Source organism: Betta splendens, chromosome 7 (genome assembly GCF_900634795.4).
Source record: "Betta splendens chromosome 7, fBetSpl5.4, whole genome shotgun sequence".
NCBI classification, from domain to species: domain Eukaryota; kingdom Metazoa; phylum Chordata; class Actinopteri; order Anabantiformes; family Osphronemidae; genus Betta; species Betta splendens.
Window position 1 is genome coordinate 608,256 of NC_040887.2, and position 21,981 is coordinate 630,236.

Sequence of the window (21,981 nt, forward strand, 5' to 3'; positions counted from 1 at the left end):
CTGCTGCAGCCTCTGTCTTCAAACCACACTGTGGAAACAGCAAAAATAGCAGCATGAGCTGGACAGGCAGCTGTTCCGAGGCAGACAGCACCATGTTGGATCAGAACCAGCCCCTGGAGATCAATCTGCAGATTAGACAGTCAGTCCAACCTGAAGGTGAGATAATGTGAGGTTATCTCTTTGCATTTCTGGTAATGTTCACAGGGGATGAAAGGGCCTGGTGATCTCACTGCACATGAACATGGAAACCAGGTCCCGTCTGCCTCCGACAGACCCTGCGCAGTCAAAGCTTCAGCACACAGCTGGTCTCACATCGCCTCCTAAAGGTGTCGGTGCGATGGAGGCCACTCGCTTCACCGGGAGACGTGTCCAGTACCGGACCTGAAGCTGCCTGTGGAGCTGCTGCATTGATGAACAGCAGCGAAGCTGAAGAAGTGTTGTGAGCACAGAGAGACGTAGCATCTCACTGCTCAGCCTCCAACAAGGCGATCAGTAGACCAGTAGTAAGGCTTAGACCAGTATGAGTAAACACACCATGAAGCAGAAACACACACACGTATGTGCGTGACCTCAGCCCCTGAGCAGCAGACACACACAGATGCAGCTGCTGGAGGTCAGGAGGTGTCCACAGAGGAAGCCAGTGTCTGCCGATTGTTTCCTGCCATGTGTGTGTGTGTGTGTGGGGGGGGGGGGGGGGGGTTAATAATCACAAAGAATTATTAATCACAAAGAATTAATAATCACAGCATAAATCAAGCTTAACCCGATCGATGGTGATCATTAAATATCACTTTGTAGAACAGAGCCCTGGCTGAGCTGGGCTCAACTCGCACTCTGGGGTGTTAAGCTTTGTTGAATGCACTGTAGCGGTCACTGGTTCTGTTCATGACGTGCAGCCGACATCAGAACCAGTTAAATGAGTTAATGACAGCTGTGATTGTCGCGGAGAAGCGCTGCAGGCTCAGCTCCTTCTGATGACTCAGTGATCCTGACTCCTGACTCAGCGTTTGTGTGTTTATATTTGAATTTAATTATGTTCCGAAAAACCACCCAGAGTGTTTGAGGGAGAAGTAAAGCGAACCAGTTGAAAAACACACCGATTACTCTAATCAGTAATCCATAATGAGCAGCAGTGATGGTTTCCACAGTAACTAGGAGATTCTGGAGACCGCTGTGTGATTCTACATGCGAACAGGAACCACTGACTTACAATCAGAACCAGAATCAAAGATCTGTTTGTTTAGCATTTTGCATTCTCACACATTGTCCTGGTCACAGTGAGAGCTTTCTCCTGCCACATGGAAACATTAATTAAATGCTACAATTAGTTCCACCACTTACTACACTGCCACCTAGTGTTGGGAGGTTCAACATACCACCACAGTAACCTGGTAAGATCCTAGATAACCACCACAGCAACACGGTAACCACCATATATAGACAAAAAGTGATGCGTGTGGCTCACGTCCTGAAGGGTCAAAGGTTTAATTCCCTCTGGGACTTCAGCAGAGATAAGAGTAAGTCTCACACACACAAAAACATGATGTGATTAATCTTTACACAGGAAGTGAAGCTCAGAGTGGAAACATGTTGGAACTTCAAAATAAAGCTCCAGTTACCTGTTGGTAACAGGAAAAGAAGCTGACACTGAGATGTGAAGGGACAAGCAGAGTAAGAATCATTTGGATCTCAATTCAATTCAATTCAATTTTATTTTCAAGTAAATCAGAACCTGATGAGGAGTTGACCTGTGGATCTAACTCGTCTAACACTTTTACGTCCTATCTACAAGAGGCCTGATCCAGCATAGTGTTTACTACGACTTCAGACATGGAACCTGCATCCACCCACAGCTCACAGGAGAAACCATGTTCTGGTTCAGGTAGGGTTCTGGATTGTTGGGTCAGACAAAACCAAAACCTCCTAAAAACTATAAGAAAGGCGTTCAGGGGCAAAATTATTAATTTCTTGACCCAATCAGCAGCACTGAGAAGAAGTCATTCATGATTGGTGTCAGGCTGGTGTTTGTGCTGGGCGGGTTCGGTTTTTAAGGGCAGTTCCGTCTTCCTGTGTGGAATCTCTACCATGTTAATCTAGCTCTTTAGAAATCTGTGTCAAATAGACCTTAAGCATATAAATAATAAGCTTATTTTAGAACGGTGGTACATAAAACCTACCTAATGAGAACCTGGACTGATAAGAAGCATTGCATTCAGCATCGACCCGTTCTCAAACAGAACCAGCTCTGTTTGACAACTCTAAATGTCACGTCTTCACCAAAGCCAGAGAAGCTGAAAATGATCCAAATTTCAAAACGGATCAATAGACTATTGATAACATGACGCTCCTGTATCTCTGTAGACAGAGTAAACTAAACATCCGCTAGTCTCCTCCATTATTCACCGATCCATGTGATCGATGAAATTCCTGATGTCACCATCACATCGGTGATGGATCCTGTGATTGATTATAGAGCCGCTGTGAATCAGTTAATCACTGATCACCTTCACAGGCAGCATCAGCTCGTGAGTGTTTGGTCAAAACATCTGATTTGAATGTTTATCGTTTAAATTGTGACATCACTGACGGTCCTGATCGATTATCAATCGAGTGATACTGAGAGATAACCTTCAGCCGGCTCTGGCTGGACACGATCACTTCCATCGACCACTGCGAAACGAATCAGTCCGTTCGGAGCAGAACCAGCAGCTCATGGAGGCATGGCAGCTGCTCTCTGGCGGACCGACGGACGGACCGACGGACGGACCGACGGACGGACGGACGGATTCGGGGAAACGTTCGTCTGAACTCGGTGCTGGCGGCTGCTGGAGCAGCGATTCTGCCTCCCTCTCTTTGTTCTTCTTAATGGATCAGCGTCTGGAGCCCCGCTGCCTTCAGAGCCCCCCCGCCCCTCCTCCACCTCCCCCACCGCTACACGCCGAAAAACACGTTCGCGGACAAACGCACCTAAAACACATCGAACGTTACAGGGAAAAAGATGCGAAGCGGCGCCTGGCGCGCGCGCCGAGGCCGTGCACGCCTGCAACGCACCCGCGGGTACGAGCAGGGAGCCGGGGTGAGACCCCCAGGCCCGCAGCGCCGTCCTCGCCCCAGGAAAACAGCGGGGAGACGCTTCCACGCAGACAAACGCGGGGACGAGCGATGATGCAGCGGCTCGAGGCGTTTTCCCCCAAACGTCCACATACGTAAACCCAAAACCGCCACCGGCGGCCACAGCTCCCGCCCCGCCCCGCCCCACGCACCTACCTGGACGCAGGGCGCAGAAAAGTCCAATCACTTGTTCAAATCCACAGTCCCACGCGCTGCGGCCGCCTTCTTCTTCTCTTCTTCTTCTTCTCCTCCAGTCCAGTTTTGGTCATAGAACCTCCCAGAGCGGGACTCAATAAACAACGCGATGAAGGTTCGTATGAATCCGAAGTGGGCTCAGATCGGCGCCACGCAGCGCGTCTCCTCATTCACACAGCCTGCCTCGGCTGGGCTCGGCTCGGCTCGGCTCGGTCTGCCCCTGCCACAGCCAGCCCCCGGCTGGGCTGTACCACTCCTCTCCGAGTGGGGGGCACGGTAGGAAGGTTCACGTGACCGGCTACAGGTCGGCTGATCGTCTCGTTAACGGCTTGGGCCGCGATGGAACAGCTTCGTTTGAGCCAACTGTAAATGCGGTGCTGTTGTGAAACGGACCAAACGATAGTTCCGAGCAGACGAAGAGCTGCTCAAGCTCCAATCAATCTCCCGTGGTTCGGTCCAGCTCCTCACTTCGCCTCTCGTCTCCTCCCAGAGCCAGATGTGGAGAGAGATGCTAAGAAAGTGGGGGGGGGGGGGGGGGGGGGGGGGGGGAGATGCGTTCAAGTGCAGGCTGAAGGAGGCGGAGCAGTGAGAAGACGGTAAAGTTATAGGTTTGTTTGTAAATGCAATAAATGAAATAATAAATGTCGCTTTTGAACGACGAGTTAACAAACGAAGATTGATTTCATTCGACGTTCCGCTCCAACACAACAGTAACTAACTACGTACAACAACTACTATTTTCATTTAATTAAAAAAGTGGTTACTTTATTACTTTCTAAGACTGTAATGGACTAAACGAACACAGTGAAGCAGTTTTTTATGCTCAACAATCAAAAGAATCAAAAGAATTATTAATTACAGAACAAGAAGAAGAACGTACTTAGGCAGAGTGGGCGTGAGGAAACAATCCTAATGTCCATTTGTTACCATGACGACGTGAACAGCCAGCATTAGCCTGTATTAATGTGCCTGTCAGGTGATAAACCTAAAAACTTTCCCCTATTTCTGAGCTCAATGCACTTTACAGGGTTACACCACAGAACCTGGCAGATCCACCCCGCAGCCCAGAGACCGTGGATTAATATCTCTATATTCTGACTTCTCACTGACCTTTGACCATCACTTTATGTCAAATGTGATTGCATTTACATGAATTTGAAGCAAAGCGAACCGAGTGGTGCCAATGAGCACCGCACTCCCAAACAGCGGACGGGGCCTGAAATAGCTGCCAACCGCCTTCGGGCTGGTCCAGGTTCAGGTTTGGGTCTGAGCTTTGCCCTGTAATCAGCTCTGGGCTGAACAGTTCTGGTTTCTCTCTCTCTCTTTCTCTCTCTCTCTCTTTCTGCGCTGCTCTCTGTAATTTTCTTAATTGAAGCCACTCGAGGGTCGGCTCTGCCCTCTTTTATCTTCGCCCTCTTCCACTCCCCTTTCTTTTAAGTGTCTTTTCTTTAAAGTGCTCGTACAGCGAAGTCAGATCAGATGAAGTAAGAGCAGCTCTGATGAGTACGTTTTCTCTCATTTACTGATCTGATGAGGTTTCTCCTCTCAAACGTACCATAGTCTTCTGTCTCTTCCTCCTTCAGCTCCTCGTTTTGACCTTTTTCATTTCCTTCTGCTTTATCCCCGTGTTTAGTTTCCTCTTGATTTCAAGAAGAGGAACTGAATCAAGCCCAGTGAAGTAAATGAATCAGAATGTGAGAGGATGGACTCAGTAAGGTTCTCTGTTTAACTCTTTGATGGGTCTGAACACATCATGTTTGTATGTTGTAAGTTGGATTTGTGCCTGTGGAACCATTTGAGATTCTGGACGAGAGGAACCAAGTGGACTCTGGAGCCTTGAGTTTCTACTGCTACCTTCGACATGTACTACAACACATCTGGGCCAGTCTTCATTTATTGTTTTTTCGGCTTCTCTTTGTGTGATGCAGACCACATGTCTGTTTGTGAGTTTTATTCGCCAAAACCCAAACACACTAAAGCAGAACCACAGACAGTCACAGTTCCACTGGCTGCTCTGAACACTTTAATCCCCTAAAAGGTCCAAATGGTGCCTGCTCTTCTAACAGCTCGCCTCTGTCTGGTCTCAGCAGCTCTGCTCTGTGGCCAGTTCTCATCCATTGGGACAGGTTTTGGTTTCAGCTCGATTCAGAACAGTCAACAGAACGCTGAACCTTGAGAAGAACAAGGACAGGAAGTAAAAACAGGCTTATGAGCTCAAGAACATGATCAACCTGTGAGAACTGGGTGGACGTGAGCAGACCTGGGAACAGCGGAGCCAGTGCAGCTTGACGTGATTCAGACCTCATCATCACAACTTTTATTCTGATTATGACAGTATTTGTCTACTTCCACTGGCTAAACTCCCTCAACCGTACCGGCCCGGACTGGACCAACGCCCGGGAGACTGAGCTCAGAGCTAAACCTTCTGCTCATGGGTACCCTGGCAGATTCGTGAACAGGACAGCTGCCAGGCGTGGTGCTGAGGTGGTTGCCATGGTTACTGCTGAGCCTGCCTTGCTGCCTTTGACCTGATTGTAAAAAAAACAATGAGGGAAAACTTCAAAGAGGAGCTGAGCAGTTGCCTGGCAACAAGGCTCAGTGTCAGGACGGCTCTCTCGTTTATCCCTCCCTCGCTTTCTCTCTTCCTCGTCACTCTATCAGACCCCATCTCTCGCTTCATCACCTCCCTCCCTCTCCCTCTTTTTAGCTAACATCACTCTCTTTCTATATCTTCGTTATCATTGTGTTTTCGCTTCTTTCTAACCATCCTTTCCTCACGTTCTCACATTGCCCCTCTTTTTCTCTCTCCATCTGTCAACTTTGAATTTTCACCTTGTTTTATCATATGTTTACAGATGAAGGAAAACATGTGGTGAAGACAATATGAAATGTTAAAAGCGTTAAAACAATGTAATGGCGAGTGCATCTTAGGACAAATCTTAGCTTTGCAAAGCAGTGAGGGCAGAGTCATGTTTAAAACAGCAACTGAGTGATTCTGATACCGGGTCTCTGGCTCCTACTCATAATAATAATGGTTATAGTTTTGTTCTCAAGCTCTTTGTGGACTTAGTGATTGCCCCGGTCCGGTTCTGGCTCACCTTGGTCCTGGTGTCACACCTGCTCCTCACGTTTTGTCAGAACCACTGTCTTGGGCACGTTTAATGTCTAACCCTGTCCTCCCCTCTGCCGGTTCAAACAGAGGGCTGCCCAGTCTGTACTGTGTCCTGGTGCTGCTCAGTGGGATTTTTTGGGTCGCATTCTCATATTACATAAATACAGTGTGCTGATGTAACGCTCTGATAAACTATGTGGGTTTGAGTGGAGACGTGTTGGAGAGAAGTTGAGACACCGGTTCAAACCAGACTGATTAGGTTTTGTTAGGGTGGTGTCACTGCACAGACCCACACGTATAAATTAGACCTGATTAAGCTTAGGAGTCAACTCCTGCGTCTGGGTCAACTCTGTGTGCTGTCATTTCACACCAGACACCAAGAATAATCGTCCTCTACTATCTATTACATGGTAGGCGAGATCAGGGGAACTAGGACGGTGGGAAAGCTGAGACCTGAGGATGATGGGTAATGTAGTCCTTACAATTGCCACAGAGGGCAGTGAAGTACATGGTGTTCTTGTTTTACTGTTATGCATCTACCAGAACATGTGCAAAATCTCACACTTTCATTGTGTGTACCTTTACTTCTTCTAACACAATATTCCTCAACTTCTCACTTGAATTCAATTACCTAGTTTATGGAAAGTTAATACTGTCTGTTATTGTTCTTGTCATGTTTTGTCTGTTGTGTTTGGCTGCTGCCGACTAAAGAATTTCCCCATCGTGGGATAAATAAAGTCAAATCCTATCCTATCAGTCCGTACAGTATAGTCCATTGTGCAAGAAGTTAAAGGAAAAAACTTCCTCATGGAACAATGTCCAGCATGAGGAACAGACACAACAGAGACACGAGTTTGCATCAAACATGCAAAGACAAACTCTGAACTTGTGCTCCTTTCACTTGTGGCCCGTTTAATTTCTTTGGAGCCAACACCAGGACTTGCTGTGCTCCGACCACCAGGAGGCGCCACTCATCACTGAGTCTGAACGCGTCTAAACGGCACGCTCCACTTCACTTAGTAACTTCACTTAGTAACAGACCCTAAATTATTGGGATTGTTCACCCGTTACTATAGTAACAGCCGTTGTTTCTGTGGGTCCTACTCTGCTGCACAGTCCAGCACACTAAGTTCACGTGTTTCAGTGAGTGAGTACCCATGATGCTTTGCTGTAATCACAGGACTGGCCCTGATGGTCAAAACCCACTAAGTGCAGCTTTGCCAGATGTGTTAAGTGTGTGTGGTTCAGACCCGGTCTGAAAATCAGGAGGTCAGAGACTGCAGATTATGAACGGACCCAGAACTACAGTACAAAGAGCCTGGACGTTTGAGTCTTTTTACAGAGGTGTAAAAGTAAGTCACATGATTATATTGTATATGAAGGGTGTGTCCCACCTTCTGCATGACTTCATCCTCATCATCATCATGGCTGCTTCTCTGCTGCCTCCTGCTGGTCACTACATCTGTGACTCAGTCTGAAACATCCTACACATTGACTAGTGAGCAGTTTGTTTGTGTTGAGACATTAGCGCTGCTTCCTCAGTTCTGCTGTGTTGGGTTCTGACTGCTGCCTGTGAAGGGTGGAGCCAGGTTCTGAATCACGTGGCAGATGCTGATCCTTGACACATTATCAAACGTTCACATGCTGATGTGAGTGTAAACATTTATTAAACAGACAGATCTGCTCTTAGACGAGACCACACACTGATTGTCTGACGTGAACCGGTAGCGCCCAGTGAAACCAGTTCATCTCTCCAGTCGGCTCCACTCTGCCGGAGGATCTCTGGGTCCTCTGGGTTTCTGAATACGACAGTTAAAGCCTGGAAAACAGAAGAGAGGTGAAATGGTGGGCCCAGTCGGTCGCTGAGGACAGAGCTGCTGGACACTGACCTATGCCGGTGCTGCTGTTGGACACGTCTTCATAGTCGTCATCTGTTGACAGGCGATGCTCAGCTGCAACACAGAGTCCATTTATCTCTGTGGAGAACCGTTCTGTCAAATGCCTCCATCATGTGTCTTACCTGACAGCAGCTCATAGTCTGTGTGGTCTGGTACCGAGCTGCGATCAGACAGGGCCGCGGTGTCGTGCCTTCCGGTTCTGGGTTTGACGGTGCTGTAGATTGGAGCCGCCGGTGGTCCCACACAGTCGTTATCGTAGTGGTGGGTCGAGGGCAGCGACCTGAGGAGAACAAGAAGCTCGGTCTGAGAGAGAGAACCCGATGACCTCGGTGCTGCTCCCTGTGTTCTGTACCTGCTCTGTCTGGGCAGCGCCACTGAGTGGGCCGAGTCCGCAGGAGGCTGAGGGTGTTTGGGCTTGTTGACCACAGCGTATGTGTCGTTCATGTCAGTCTGCTCCGAGGATCTGTTGAGACAGATAGATGCTCACTCTTCCTCTTGGTTCCCTCTTATCTTCTCTCGTTTCCCATGTTCTTGTTCATCCTTCTTTTACTGACACTCATGTCTTCCCGCTTATGGTTCACCTCCTGATCTCACCTCTTACGATTTCTTCCTCACTTCCTCTCATTCCTTTTTTACTGTTATTTCTTTATTTGTTTATTATTTTTTTAATACTTGTTTGCCCTTCTCTTGTCTTCTCTTTTTCTCTTTAGCCCTTCTGATGTTTCCATGGTAACATATGGGAATGGAGGGTCGGAGGAACAAGACATGAGGGTGAGAAAGTGTAATTTCACAGCTTGGGGTGGGGGTGTGGGTGAAAGAGACAGACAGACAGACAGACAGACAGACAGACAGACAGACAGACAGACAGACAGACAGACAGACAGACAGACACAGATGATACCTCTGTGTGGAGGAAGCAAATTTGTTGTTTTTTTTCTTCTCTTGTTTCTTCAGCTGGTGGAAAGCACAGTTTAGTTTGTTTCAGAGTAAGTTCCATATGCAGATAAAAACATAGAAATAGAAACAATAGAAAGGAAAATTAAGTAACCTCATCTTGCTGTAAACCATCATATGGCTCAATCGGTAAAGTCGCAGGACTTGTATACGTCGAATCCACGTTAGGGCGAATAAGCATCCAGTGTGGGTCCTTGGACAAGACCCTTCAAGCTACCGCCTACCTCATATCATGAGACAATGAACCACATGAGATACCGGCTCAGACGTCGCCCGGTCTAACAAGGTCTGCGTCAGGTGTTGGGGAACCAGAGCACCTTGGCGAGAAGTGGGCTACTGGAACAAGAAAGAAATGGCTGAGATGCGAGAACAAGGCTCTGTTGGAATGCTACTACTCAAGTAACCCTAGTCAGAGGGGCTACATGCAAAGAATGTGCGGTGAATGGGAACGGAGAAACCCACATTCAAGGCTGACGGCGAAGCAACTAGTACCTCAGTGTTCCAACATCCACAAACGGCAACTGCTATCACGACTTGAGATTGACGAGATACAACACAAATGCTACGGCAAGGGGGAGCCAGGACGCCAGGTCAGAGGGGAGGTCTCACCATCTCCCCAACCGGAAATTGGGTACGAAGCCCCAATAAGCACAGATACGCTGAGCGAGGTAGCGACTGACCTGAAAGATAAGATCATGGCGAGATTGAACAGGCAACCCCGAACCCCACTACAACGGCTAAGTGAAGTACCATCAGAAAGTCTCATGGAAGATATGAATGCAGCATTGAGAGCGATCCCTACCACAACAATCACAGAAACCAATGAGCTGATATACGCTTCAGCATCAGTGATCCTAGAGGTGCTTGGCTATAAGCCATGAGAAACAATACCCACCATGGAAACGAAGGTTGGAGGCAAAAATCAAGGCAGCTCGGAGGGAAGTGAGCCAAATGACAGAGGCCCAGAGAGGTGCAATGAAAAGACCGATGCCCAAGAGGTACAGCCAGATGACCATACCTGAAGCACTCGAAACTGCCAAGCAAAGGCTACAAGCCTTGGCCAGCCGCCTAAAGAGATACACCAGAGATAACGAAGCCAGACGAATAAACCGGCTGTTCGCAACACAACCTGCGAAAGTGTACTCTCAATGGCAGGGTAATAACAACAGAGCAGACCCACCAAGGCTGGAAACTGAACAGTACTGGAAGGGTATATGGGAAAGGGAGGCATCACACAACAGTGATGCACAGTGGCTGGTGGATCTGAGGGATAACCACAGCAACCTCCCTGAACAGAATCCAGTGACTATCACAGTGGCAGACATCCAACATAGAGTCTCAGGTATGAAAAACTGGACAGCACCTGGCCCTGACATGATCCACGCCTACTGGCTAAAGAAGCTCACTGCAATCCATGAGCGCCTGGCAGCACAAATGAACCAGCTGCTAAGGGATGGGACTTACCCTGAATGGCTAACCGAAGGGCGAACGATCCTGATAATGAAGGATCCCTCAAAGGGTACAGTCCCATCCAACTACCGGCCAATAACCTGTCTCTCCACAACATGGAAGCTCATGTCAGGCATCATCGCAGCTAAGATAAGTGGGCACATGGGTCAATACATGAGCTAAGCACAGAAGGGCATTGGTAAGGATACCAGAGGAGCCAAACACCAACTCCTGGTAGACAGAACAGTCGCCCAAGACTGCAGAATGCGACACACCAACCTGTGCACAGCCTGGATCGACTACAAGAAAGCCTATGACTCAATGCCACACACATGGATCACTGAATGCTTGGAGCTGTACAACATCAACAGAACTCTAAGGGCCTTCATTGCAAACTCGATGAGGTTGTGGAGAACCACCCTTGAAGCCAATGGGAAGCCACTTGCCCAAGTATCCATCAAATGTGGCATATACCAAGGAGATGCACTGTCCCCACTGCTGTTTTGCATAGGTCTGAACCCCCTCAGCCAAATAATAAACAAGACTGGCTATGGATACCGACTCCGGAACGGGGCCACCATAAGTCACCTCCTCTACATGGATGACATCAAGCTGTACGCCAAGAGTGAGCGAGACATCGACTCGCTGATCCACACCACCAGGATCTACAGCTCGGACATCAGGATGTCATTCGGACTCGAGAAATGTGGGAGGATGGTGACAAAGAGGGGCAAGGTAATCCACACAGAAGGGGTCTCACTCCCAGAAGGAACAATAGCAGACATTGAGGACAATTACAAGTACCTTGGAATACCACAGGCGAACGGCAACCTTGAACAGGCAACAAGGAATGCGGCAACAGCCAAATACCTCCAACGAGTAAGGCAAGTCCTAAGAAGCCAGCTCAATGGCAAGAACAAATCCCGGGCAATAAACAGCTACGCTCTGCCAGTGATCAGATACCCTGCAGGAATAATAAGGTGGCCAAAGGAAGAGATACAGACCACAGATGTTAAGACACGAAAGCTTCTCACCATGCATGGAGGGTTCCACCCCAAATCCAGCACCCTGAGACTGTACGCTAGCCGCAAGGAAGGAGGCCGAGGACTAGTGAGCGTGAGAGCCACTATCCAGGATGAAACATCCAAGATCCATAAGTACATCAAGGATAAGGCCCCGACAGATGACGTGCTGAGTGAATGTCTCAGGCAGTGGAGAACAGAGGATGAGATGCTGGAAGAGGGACCATCATGGGAGGACAAGCCCTTGCACGGGATGTACCACCGGAACATAACTGAAGTGGCTGATCTCAACAAATCCTACCAATGGCTTGAAAGGGCCGGGCTGAAGGACAGCACAGAGGCACTCATCCTGGCTGCACAGGAGCAGGCCCTGAGCACCAGAGCCATAGAGGCCCAGATCTACCACACCAGACAAGACCCAAGGTGTAGACTGTGCAAAGAGGCCCCTGAGACGGTCCAGCACATAACTGCAGGATGTAAGATGCTGGCAGGCAAAGCATACATGGAACGCCATAACCAAGTGGCTGGCATAGTATACAGGAACATCTGCGCAGAGTATGGACTGGAAACCCCAAGATCAAAGTGGGAAACACCTCCCAAGGGGGTAGAGAACGAGCGAGCCAAGATCCTGTGGGACTTCCAGATACAGACAGACAGAATGGTAATGGCGAACCAACCAGACATTGTGGTGGTGGACAAAGAGCAGAGGAAAGCCGTAGTGGTGGATGTGGCAATACCAAGCGATGGCAACATCAGGAAAAAGGAACATGAGAAACTAGAGAAATACCAAGGGCTCAGAGAAGAACTGGAGAAGGCTTGGAAGGTGAAGGCCACAGTGGTGCCTGTGGTGATCGGAGCACTAGGGGCTGTGACCCCCAAACTGGAGGAGTGGCTACGACAGATCCCTGGAAAAACATCCGAAATCTCAGTCCAGAAAAGTGCAGTCCTAGGAACAGCAAGGATACTGCGCAGAACCCTCAAGCTCCCTGGCCTCTGGTAGAGGACCCGGGCTTGGAAAGTGGATGAGACCACCCGCGGAGGGTGAGAATAGAGTGTGTGTATATATATATATATATATATATATATATATATATATATATATATATATATATATATATATATATATATATATAGACACACACACACACACACACTATACTAACTATACTATAATATAAAATGAATAAATGAAAAGAGCAGAACAGTCACTAACGGTCCACCAGTCACACACGCTTGTTCAACGTGTCCCTGCAGTGACGTCACTGCTTTCTGGCCATTTCCAGTCTGACAAGTGGTCACAAAAGGCCGAGGACCAGTGACAGACACAGACACAGACACATCTAGAGGCTGAACTAGAAGCAGAGTCAAAGAGCACAGAGTCACAACCCAGAAGATGGCTGCAGAGGAAAGTCCAGCAGCTACGTGGCCACCGACACCTGCTGTCGGGTGGGCGGGGCGTTGGGGGCGTGGCCAGTGTGGAGTTACTTTGCAGAGCCACGATTTTATGGTAATTAAAAAGCAGAAATGAAACTGCTTCTTGACAGAGTAAAACTAAAGCATCAGCATCTGTTTTGGACGTTGAAGCTGAGCTAAAAGGTCCTAGAAGCATTTGGTGCAGATGTTCGGCATAATCAGAACCGAAGCGCATCAGCCCTGTAATAACCAGGAACCGCCTGAGCTGATAACAAGAAGCTGCTTCACGTCCCAGGATCGATGACGTCACCCACTGTCCTCAACACACAAGTTAATCTTTCTCACAGTAAGAACGGTACCAAACGTCGAGTTTCCCTTTTTACAGAACCATTGACGAGTCATCACGACCTGGACGCCACGAGGTTCTGGCGGTCCGGACCTACCTGTAAGTGCGAGGCGTTCAGCGGTTGTGTGAGAGAAGTGACCGTTTTACATGTTCACATGCAGGAAGCGGGTCGAGTTTCCTCTTTCTGCAGCTGCTTCCTCCGCTTCGCTCGTTCAGTCGCTTTACGTCACGTTCAGTGTTTTACCTCAGACACGTTGCAGTAGAGCTGAGGTTCGGCCCGTTGCAGAGCTCGCTCCAACATGCAGGCGGCGGCTGTGAAGATGAACCGGTACTGGTCCTGAACAGAAGAGCAAACTGGACGTTTGTAACGTGTCAACGGGAAAGAACTGGATCCGGTCTATGTGATCCGCGCGGTGGGCGGGGCAGGGACAGGACCGGAACCGGCCAGTGGTAAATGATGCGATCGGGTCCGAACCAGCAGACCGTCTCTGTGTGTGGAAGTTAGCTTTAGCTCCTTTATAACATGATCGATTCATAAATGGACCAGAACCAGTGTTGACATCTGTTGGTATAACAGGTTCAGGAACCGGATCAGCGTGTGGTTAGGTCCTTCACCTACTTTGGTCTGGACTGCAGACGGCCTCTGTCTCCTGAGCCCCAGAACAATGCTCATGATGCTGAAGTCTGACGTGATCTGCTGCAGGACACACACATCAGAGCTCCTTAGACTGGACCCAGCGGGCTGCTGATCAGTCACTGATGCTAAACACAGTGAACCCGTGCTGATTCAACGGGTTAGACTGACGATGTGGTCGCTGCCAGGCGTTACCTTGGTAACCAGCAGGCTGTGGATGTAGTCCAGAGCGCAGATGACTCCGGTTCTCCCACAGCCTGCACTGCAACACAGAGCAGATGCAGCCTCAGCTGGTGTTACCTGCTGCATATTCACGGCCTCCTGCTTCGCTGCGTGGGCGTGTGAGGGACACGCTGCCATATGTGTGTCACAGCCTTGTGCACGTTATCCACCATCTGACCAGATCTGCTTCTGTGCGTGTGTGTGTGTGTGTGTGTGTGTGTGTACCTGCAGTGGATCAGCATAGGTGATGTGTGTTCGCCTTGGCTGGTTCTGGCTCTGTCCAGCAGGTCCACGACCCCTGTGGCCTCATAGGGAACGTCATGATCCGGCCACGACAGGAACTGGTACTGAATCACAGTACGGCTGGTCTGTGGGAAGAGGAGGAAGATGATGATGATGAGGAGCAGGTAGATGAAGAGTTTTAAAGTTCAAGTTTTGCACCTGCTTCTCCATTATTTTCTATTATGTAACATACTATCCCCCCCCCCAAATGTGGAGCTCTCACCTGCTGGAAGGTGACTGTCAGACGTCTGACCACCACATGGTCATTAGGTTGTGTTTCCTCCTGCTGCCAACACACAGTAACAACAAATAAAGTCTGAGACCTACAGCAGTGGCCAGTTTATTAGGAACACCTAGCTTTCTTTGTGGCTGGTGGGGACGCTTACATTCTGGACTGTGAAGGGTCCAAACGCAGTCGACTGGTCCAGCGGAGCCCAGTAACATTCACACTTCCTCTGCAGAACCACAGCATCAACATGAATCAGTGCAGATGCTCTGTGTGTGTGCGTGTGTGCGTGCGTGCGTTTACCTTTCCCAGCTCCATCTCTCTGCAGGCCATGACTATTACCTGAAAAGCAGAGTCACACATTAGACCGACCGAAGAGCTGTCTGGTTCCAAACTGTGAGGAGGACGCATATTGGTGCTGGACCTTGACGTCATACTGCCAGATCATCCTCCAGAAGTCGATGACGGTGGAGCTGAGGGGCCCCTGGGAGGCGATGTAGCCGTTGCCTGCTGACGCCCCCTGCAGGACATATGTTGCTGTTACAACCACAGCTGAGGAGGAGACCTGGGGTAAAGTTCTTCCAACACCTCCTAAATCAGCTTCTCTTGGTTCAGTGCGAAATCACTGACTCATGCAATGTCACCTTGACCAAGCTGGCGTTGATGTAATCCGCATCCGTGTCCGTGGTCGGCAGCGACAGCAGAACCCGAGACTGGTCATCTATGAACACATGGGGACACAGGTGAGGAACCATTTCACCTGAGACGAGGAAGCATCATACAGTAAGAGGCCAGTTGAACTAAACATCAGCTTCCAAAGAGCTGGACTCCTACACGGCAGGATGTCTCTGTATCTGTTCTTCCTGATGTTTTCCTTCAGCGCTCCGGCCTCAGTCGTCAGACCCAGATCCTTCTTTAACGCCAGTGTCTGGGAACGCACCATCTGTCGAATTAAAAGGCACAGTGTCAGATGAGATGCAGCGACAGGGGCCCTCGCAGGGGCCCTCGCAGGGGCCCTCACAGGAACCTCACAGGAACCTCATAGGAGCCCTCACACCGGCCCTCACACTGGCCCTCGCAGGGGCCCTCACACTGGCCCTCACAGGGGGCCTCGCAGGGGCCCTCGCAGGGGCCCTCACACTGGCCCTCGCAGGGGCCCTCACAGGGGCCCTCGCAGGGGCCCTCACACTGGCCCTCGCAGGGGCCCTCGCAGGGGCCCTCACAGGAGCCCTCACACCGGCCCTCACACTGGCCCTCGCAGGGGCCCTCACACTGGCCCTCACAGGAGCCCTCACACCGGCCCTCACACTGGCCCTCGCAGGGGCCCTCACACTGGCCCTCACACTGGCCCTCACAGGAGCCCTCACACCGGCCCTCACACTGGCCCTCACAGGGCCCTCACACTGGCCCTCGCAGGGGCCCTCACACTGGCCCTCGCAGGGGCCCTCACACTGGCCCTCACAGGGGGCCTCGCAGGGGCCCTCGCAGGGGCCCTCACACTGGCCCTCGCAGGGGCCCTCACAGGGGCCCTCGCAGGGGCCCTCACACTGGCCCTCGCAGGGGCCCTCGCAGGGGCCCTCACAGGAGCCCTCACACCGGCCCTCACACTGGCCCTCGCAGGGGCCCTCACACTGGCCCTCACAGGAGCCCTCACACCGGCCCTCACACTGGCCCTCGCAGGGGCCCTCACACTGGCCCTCACACTGGCCCTCACAGGAGCCCTCACACCGGCCCTCACACTGGCCCTCACAGGGCCCTCACACTGGCCCTCGCAGGGGCCCTCACACTGGCCCTCACACTGGCCCTCACAGGGGGCCTCACAGGGGGCCTCGCAGGGGCCCTCGCAGGGGCCCTCGCAGGATCCTCACTTTTCTTCTACTTTTCATGTTCCAATGACTTTTAAACATACAATAAGATTAAAAACACCTGCATCAGTAGCAGCTCGGATCTGTTGGTGCTGAGGGACAAAGCGGACGCACTAGAACCTTCGTGGTCATAAAGAGGGAGTCAGCTTCGTGTTCCAGTTTCAGGTCTTTCACTGGATGAGTCGTTTCAGGAACAGCAATGGGGAAGCTTCTCTGCGGGCTGAAACCGAAGCAGGAAGTGCAAACTCACCTCAACACAGAGTGTTTGACTGAAGTCAAGCAGCTGCTGAGTTGAGCTAGTTCCAGGTTCACTGAGTGGACGTGATGGAGGCCAGGCTGTGTTGAGGTACAGTAGGTCCTGCTGCGCTTCAGACAGAGGAGCCTTGATCTGCTGACGAGCTGTGGCTGGAAACGTTTGCTTTTACTGACGCTCCGTTCTGTTGTCTCCTGAAAGGACAACGGTGCTGCTGTGGAGGCTCCACCTGCTGAGCGTTGATGGAGGCAGGAATTCTGCGCCGAATTGGCCTCACGCAGCAAATACAGTGGTGGAAATGACTGCAGCTGTCATTCAGCAACACGTGAGCCGTGACTCATCAGATGGTTATCGTGTCCGCGTCGCAGCGCTGGCTTCTGCTGTGACCTGATCGTCGTGTGCATTCACACTATTAACGAATCTGCTTCCTGTCACACATCTGATGTTTCTAACTGAAAGTTTCAGTTAGAGCCTGGTCTGTGGAACCTGCTCAGCTCAGGGCTGCTCTATACACAGTGGTTAATGTTTTAATAGCTGGACAGCAGGTGAGGTCGAAGCTCGCGGCTTCCTGCTGCTTTATAAAACGTTTTCTTGAGTGTGACGTCAGGTCTCATCCATCAAGCTGATGAACTTCCTGCACGTCTTTGTTCCAGCTCTCTTTCAGACACAGTAGAGTATTTTACTGTGGTTTGCATGTCCCTCCTGAGGCTCAATCATACAAAAACGCAAACGACACCAGCGCCACAGCTCAATTCAGATGGTCTTTGTGTTATTATTTGTTGTGACTCATATTAGTACGGCTGCTTTTCCAGCTCAGCAAAGTGTAAGGTGTTTTTCCGACTGGGCTCAACTGATGAGGCTTCATTTGCTTACTGGCTGCAGCTCGTTTGAATAGTGAGAGACATCAAAACACACTCCAGGTCACCAGAACATTTTCCTGGAAAGAGAAGCAAACAATCCAACAGGTCGACAAACTCAGGGTGAGGTCTGGCACCAGCACCTGCAGCCGTCTGTCTGTTGAGTGTGTGTGCTTCGACTCTGACCCCAGGATTACTCATTAGCTCCCCATGTCCACCGGTGGAAATCTGTCCCCAGGAAGAGCTCTTAGTGTAAAATGGAACCAACTGCATTGACCACGGTCTACATTTAGCCCCCAAACCTAATAAGCTGGAAATGTACTAAAGCTGGTGTCCCGGAGCCTGGATTAATCACGCAGACACTCACGTTGTACTCCTGCTCCAGTTTCCCTGGGTCCTGGTTCTGCAGGCTGGACAGCAGAGAGGACAGCGGCTCCATGTCGCATCAGATAACATCACCTGAGCCAAGCTCGTCTGACTGACGCGCTGAGCTGTGGCTGTAGTGTGACCACACCACGCTCAAATTGAAATGAACCGCCTGCTCGCTCTCTCTCTCTCTCTCTCTCTCTCTCTCTGCTTTTCCTTGACCGTCCCGCAGCTCAGTCTTACTTCTGTTGTCACCTTTGTCTCTGTGTTTCAGTTCTGCCTGTAGTTAATCATTCACCAGCACATAATAACTGGTTGACAGTTGGATAAAAAAACAAGCAAGTAGAGGGAAGAAATGCTGAATGACATCAAAGCTCAGGATAACAACTTGTTACTTCACTGTCTGGGAAGTTTTACATCAACTGTCAATGCCAAAGTTTTACGAAGCATCAATGAAGCCAAAAGTCTGAAAGCAGTGCAGGCTCAAAGATCAGGTCCAGGGACAAAGGCCAGTCTGGGAGGGACAGAAAGATGGAGGTGTAATTATCAGGATGAGCAGACTCTTTCTATTGTCAATCAGCCATCGTTACACTGCGACAAGATCCGTAAATTGCTGCAAAACGCTAACTCAAGAAGAACTATTGTTTTCTGACAGCAGTGCATTGTGGGAAATGTTTCCCTGCTCCTCCCTCACTGGCAAATGCAAGCAGGAAGAATGATGACATTAATGCTCCTACTGATCTGCTGCTGCTGTTTGTTACCGCAGCTCCACTCGAAAAAAAGCCTACAGCTTATTCAAAATGCTGCATCCAGAGTTCTGACACGACTTAGAAAGAGAGATCACATTTCTCCTACATTAGCTTCTCTGCACTGGCTGCCTGTAAAATGTAGGATAGAATTTAAAATTCTCCTACTCACCTACAAAGTACTCAATGATAAAGCTCCTTCTTATCTTAAAGACCTCATAGTTTCTTATGCTCCCAGCAGAACGCTTCATTCTCAGAGCGTTGGGCTACTTGTGGTTCCTAGAGTCTAAATGTAGAACGGGAGGCAGAGCTTTTAGCTACTAAGCTCCTCTCCTCTGGAACCAGCTCCCAGTTCAGATTCGATAGGTTGACACACTCTCAGAAGCTTATAGTTAGAGATGGTTCAGGTCACTGGCAATGATTGTTAGTCACAGGAACCATCTCTTAGTTAAGCTGCAATAGACATAGACTGCTGGGGGACTTTTATACACTGAGCTCCTCTGTTTCCTTCTCCCTCTTTTGTTTGACCTCCCATCATTGTCCCATGTTTAACTAACCTTGTCTCTTTCTCTCCAGTATATGTGCTTCTCTCCCCCTCTCTCTCTCTCTCTCTCTCTCTCTGTCCTCACCTACAGGTGTCATTGGACTCAAAGTTTGGTGTCTGTGATGGGCAGCTGTGGATCCAACTATTCTGCCTGTGTCCAGTCCCTGGTCCAACCGTCCTGCCTGTACTCTGTTGTTGCTTGTTGTTGTTGTTGCTGTGCTTTTCTCTCTCTCTCTCCTCTCACCCCAACCGGTCGAGGCAGATGGCCGTCCACATTCAGCCTGGTTCTGCTGGAGGTTTCTTCCTCGTTAGAGAGGACGTTTTTCCTCTCCACTGTTGCTGTCAAATTAAATGCTTGCTGTATGTGGAATTTGTTGGGTTTAGTTGTGTAAGGTCTTAAACCTAACCTTGTAAAGTGCCTTGAGATAACTTTGTTGTGATTTGGCGTTATATAAATAAAATTGAATTGAATTGAATTCAATATTAAATCCCAAAATATACAGTACATAAAAGTACACAGATCTTTAATAAACTAATAAATCCTAAATTGTACAATAAAAATATACAGATCTGTAATCAAAGCCAAATACTGCTTTTTTGAATTAGATGGCAGTTTAGCTAATAAATACTAAAATACACAGTAAAAGTACACAGATCTGTATTACAGTTTTTCCATATATGCAATATTTTCTTTCGTAGTTTTCCATATTTTTAAACAGATCAGACGTCTCGTTATGAAAAGAAATTAGCGACGAGCGTGTTTTGTGCTCTGCTGTAAATCGCGTAATACGGGCGCAAGACGTTTTTGGAGCGCGGTTGGCTGAACGACGGATGAACAAAAAACGGCTCACTTGACAGCAGTCAGAAACTTTGGGATAAAAAATTATCTTTGGGCTTGTTTTATTTGATTCTGGACGGCGATGAAACCTGGCAGAATTCGCAGTGGAAAATGTCGCTGCTGTTTCTCACCAGCAGCCTCGGAGTGAGAGCTCTGTTGGTCCCATCTTTTCTGCCAGCCGCTGAAGTAGCATCAGAGTGAAAGCTCATTTGTTTGCCCCTCTCTGTTAGCAGCTCCGTTTCCTCCGCTAGCTTAGCTTGCTAGCAGACAGCCCAGGTAATCATGGCCATGTCTCAGGCTCTGTCAGAGGAAGAGTTCCATCGGATGCAGGTAAGAAAAACTTTGTTGTTGTTTGAGGTCGCAGGATTCTAACGCAAGGAGATGTCAGAGCTAGAGGAGCACCTGTCAGGCAGGTGCGGCATCACTGCATCAGACAGTAGCCCAACGATGCTAACCGTTAGCCGTAAAAGGGAGGGAGCAGTTACCGGTGTTTAGCACAACGTAGGAACGGTTACTAATTTAATCGTGTCGGGGCGGTGGCATCCGCCCCAACCCACTTCTCGCAGATGATAAACCGAATTGATTCCGTTTTTCATTGACCGACCGGTACCCAGACAAGTTCGGCCTAGCTTTTCTTAGCTGTCTTTCTGCCCCGCTTATTTACTTAATGCTATTTAGCCTCTAGCTAACACGCTAGCATCCACGGGACACTCGCCCTGATCACGGGGTGTGAGTCAGGCTGTCACACTCTGTGTTTTCTGTCGCAACCGCCTAAACAAAGGCTTTATACACAAAATGGGAGGAACTAAACTCCGATTAGCTCAGATGACACCTGTTAGCACGCTGCAAGCTACCGGTGATACCGTTTCACTTTATTGGGAACAACTGACTGTGGTGCTAAAGCAGCTGATCGTTATTGCACTATAGGTTTCAAACGCCAGGTCCATTGGCCACATTTGTGCAGTGGTGCCGGTCCAGGAGAATGGATTAATGCCAGGCCTGGTCTCGGGGACGCAGCAGTGAGCGGCGTTCGGCTTCAGAAGCTCCTTCCTGGGCCGTCCAACCCTATCCCCTTTCAGCTTTTGACTGGTTGAACACACCTGGTCCAGGTGATCAGTACCAAGTTGGGCAGGGAGAACCAGGATTGGACGTTTCTGACCTACACTATGTATCAGACCAAAGTGTCCTCTGTGTAAATATACAGTTAGCACCAGAGCTGCTGCTGTAGGGACATTTCTGTGTAAGCTGTGTGAATGGTTGTAGCAGGCCGGGCAGTGTTGGTTCAGTGAGCTCTGTCTCACTCACAGATGGTTCAGTAGATCTGCTAAGAGAGAGTCCAATTACCACATGGATCATCACAGACATCATGGATCACTGGGCCCTCATATTGTCTGTGTTACTGCTTATTTTAAAGTATCCTTTGCTGCCCGTCTTGTTCAATTAAATGAATGCTCCGTCTGTATGTCAGTCTTATTGGTTGTGTGTTACAGGCTCAGCTGTTGGAGCTGCGGACTCAGAACTATCAGCTCTCTGATGATCTCAGGAAGAACATGGCTGGTAAAACATCTCTGTACTAATTACCTGATAATGGTGCAGTGTGCTTTGACTTTGTGTGTCTAGAAAGTAACACAAATGACACTGAATGCCT

General features: G+C 49.4%; 4 protein-coding genes across 17 annotated transcripts in view; 2 read left to right on the forward strand and 2 right to left on the reverse strand.

Annotated features, from left to right (window-relative positions):
* plxna3 (plexin A3) overlaps positions 1 to 3,772 on the reverse strand; it is a 43,225-nt gene extending 39,453 nt beyond the window's left edge. Inside the window, exon 1 of one of the 2 annotated variants that reach the window (XM_029155593.3) lies at positions 3,268 to 3,772. The gene's annotated coding sequence lies outside the window, so the exon portion shown is untranslated. Of the gene's footprint in view, positions 1 to 3,263 lie in introns of both variants that reach the window. The other variant, XM_055510418.1, reaches the window with a different exon arrangement.
* Positions 3,773 to 8,063: 4,291 nt separating this feature from the next.
* On the reverse strand, positions 8,064 to 20,601 carry ptpn18 (protein tyrosine phosphatase non-receptor type 18). 4 transcript variants are annotated; one of them, XM_055510484.1, is made up of 16 exons: positions 20,465 to 20,601; positions 15,699 to 15,807; positions 15,509 to 15,585; positions 15,289 to 15,384; positions 15,168 to 15,206; positions 15,025 to 15,093; positions 14,862 to 14,921; positions 14,582 to 14,724; positions 14,330 to 14,396; positions 14,120 to 14,197; positions 13,745 to 13,837; positions 9,218 to 9,270; positions 8,669 to 8,779; positions 8,439 to 8,596; positions 8,308 to 8,370; positions 8,064 to 8,237 (listed from the first exon to the last, which is right to left on the reverse strand). In XM_055510484.1, the coding sequence occupies exons 1-16, from the start codon at positions 20,540 to 20,542 to the stop codon at positions 8,164 to 8,166; spliced, it is 1,368 nt and encodes a 455-aa protein (XP_055366459.1). In that variant the 5' UTR covers positions 20,543 to 20,601; the 3' UTR covers positions 8,064 to 8,163. The 4 variants fall into 4 exon arrangements, with proteins under 4 accessions (XP_055366459.1, XP_055366458.1, XP_055366457.1 ...); XM_055510483.1 differs by having other exon boundaries at positions 14,120 to 14,194; positions 14,862 to 14,924; XM_055510482.1 differs by having other exon boundaries at positions 14,862 to 14,924.
* The window catches only part of gripap1 (GRIP1 associated protein 1), a 29,604-nt gene continuing 22,905 nt past the window's right edge, over positions 15,283 to 21,981 (forward strand). For 6 of the 10 annotated variants that reach the window (XM_055510445.1, XM_055510448.1, XM_055510446.1 and 3 more), the window contains exons 1-2: positions 15,581 to 15,607; positions 21,824 to 21,890. In XM_055510445.1, coding sequence (XP_055366420.1) covers positions 15,596 to 15,607; positions 21,824 to 21,890 — 79 coding nt within the window. In that variant the 5' untranslated portion in view covers positions 15,581 to 15,595. Of the gene's footprint in view, positions 15,435 to 15,518; positions 15,608 to 20,527; positions 20,664 to 21,036; positions 21,443 to 21,823; positions 21,891 to 21,981 lie in introns of those variants that run through there. The other 4 variants (XM_041071513.2, XM_029156031.3, XM_055510449.1 and 1 more) reach the window with 3 other exon arrangements.
* Positions 15,801 to 18,207, forward strand: LOC114859115 (tetra-peptide repeat homeobox protein 1-like). The gene is made up of 2 exons (XM_029157019.2): positions 15,801 to 17,075; positions 17,184 to 18,207. Exon 1 carries the CDS (start codon positions 15,840 to 15,842, stop codon positions 16,758 to 16,760), a length of 921 nt encoding a protein of 306 aa, XP_029012852.1. The 5' UTR covers positions 15,801 to 15,839; the 3' UTR covers positions 16,761 to 17,075; positions 17,184 to 18,207.

Excerpts from the sequence above, each read along its gene's own strand:
- LOC114859115 (XM_029157019.2), top strand. The coding sequence starts at position 15,840 with ATGCAGCGACAGGGGCCCTCGCAGGGGCCCTCGCAGGGGCCCTCACAG.
- ptpn18 (XM_055510482.1), bottom strand. The coding sequence starts at position 20,542 with ATGAGCTTTCACTCTGATGCTACTTCAGCGGCTGGCAGAAAAGATGGG. Across the intron at positions 13,838-14,119 it reads CGTCTGCAGTCCAGACCAAA|GACCAGTACCGGTTCATCTT; the intron begins GTAGGTGAAGGA and ends TCTTCTGTTCAG. Across the intron at positions 8,597-8,668 it reads GCGCTGCCCAGACAGAGCAG|GTCGCTGCCCTCGACCCACC; the intron begins GTACAGAACACA and ends TGTTCTCCTCAG.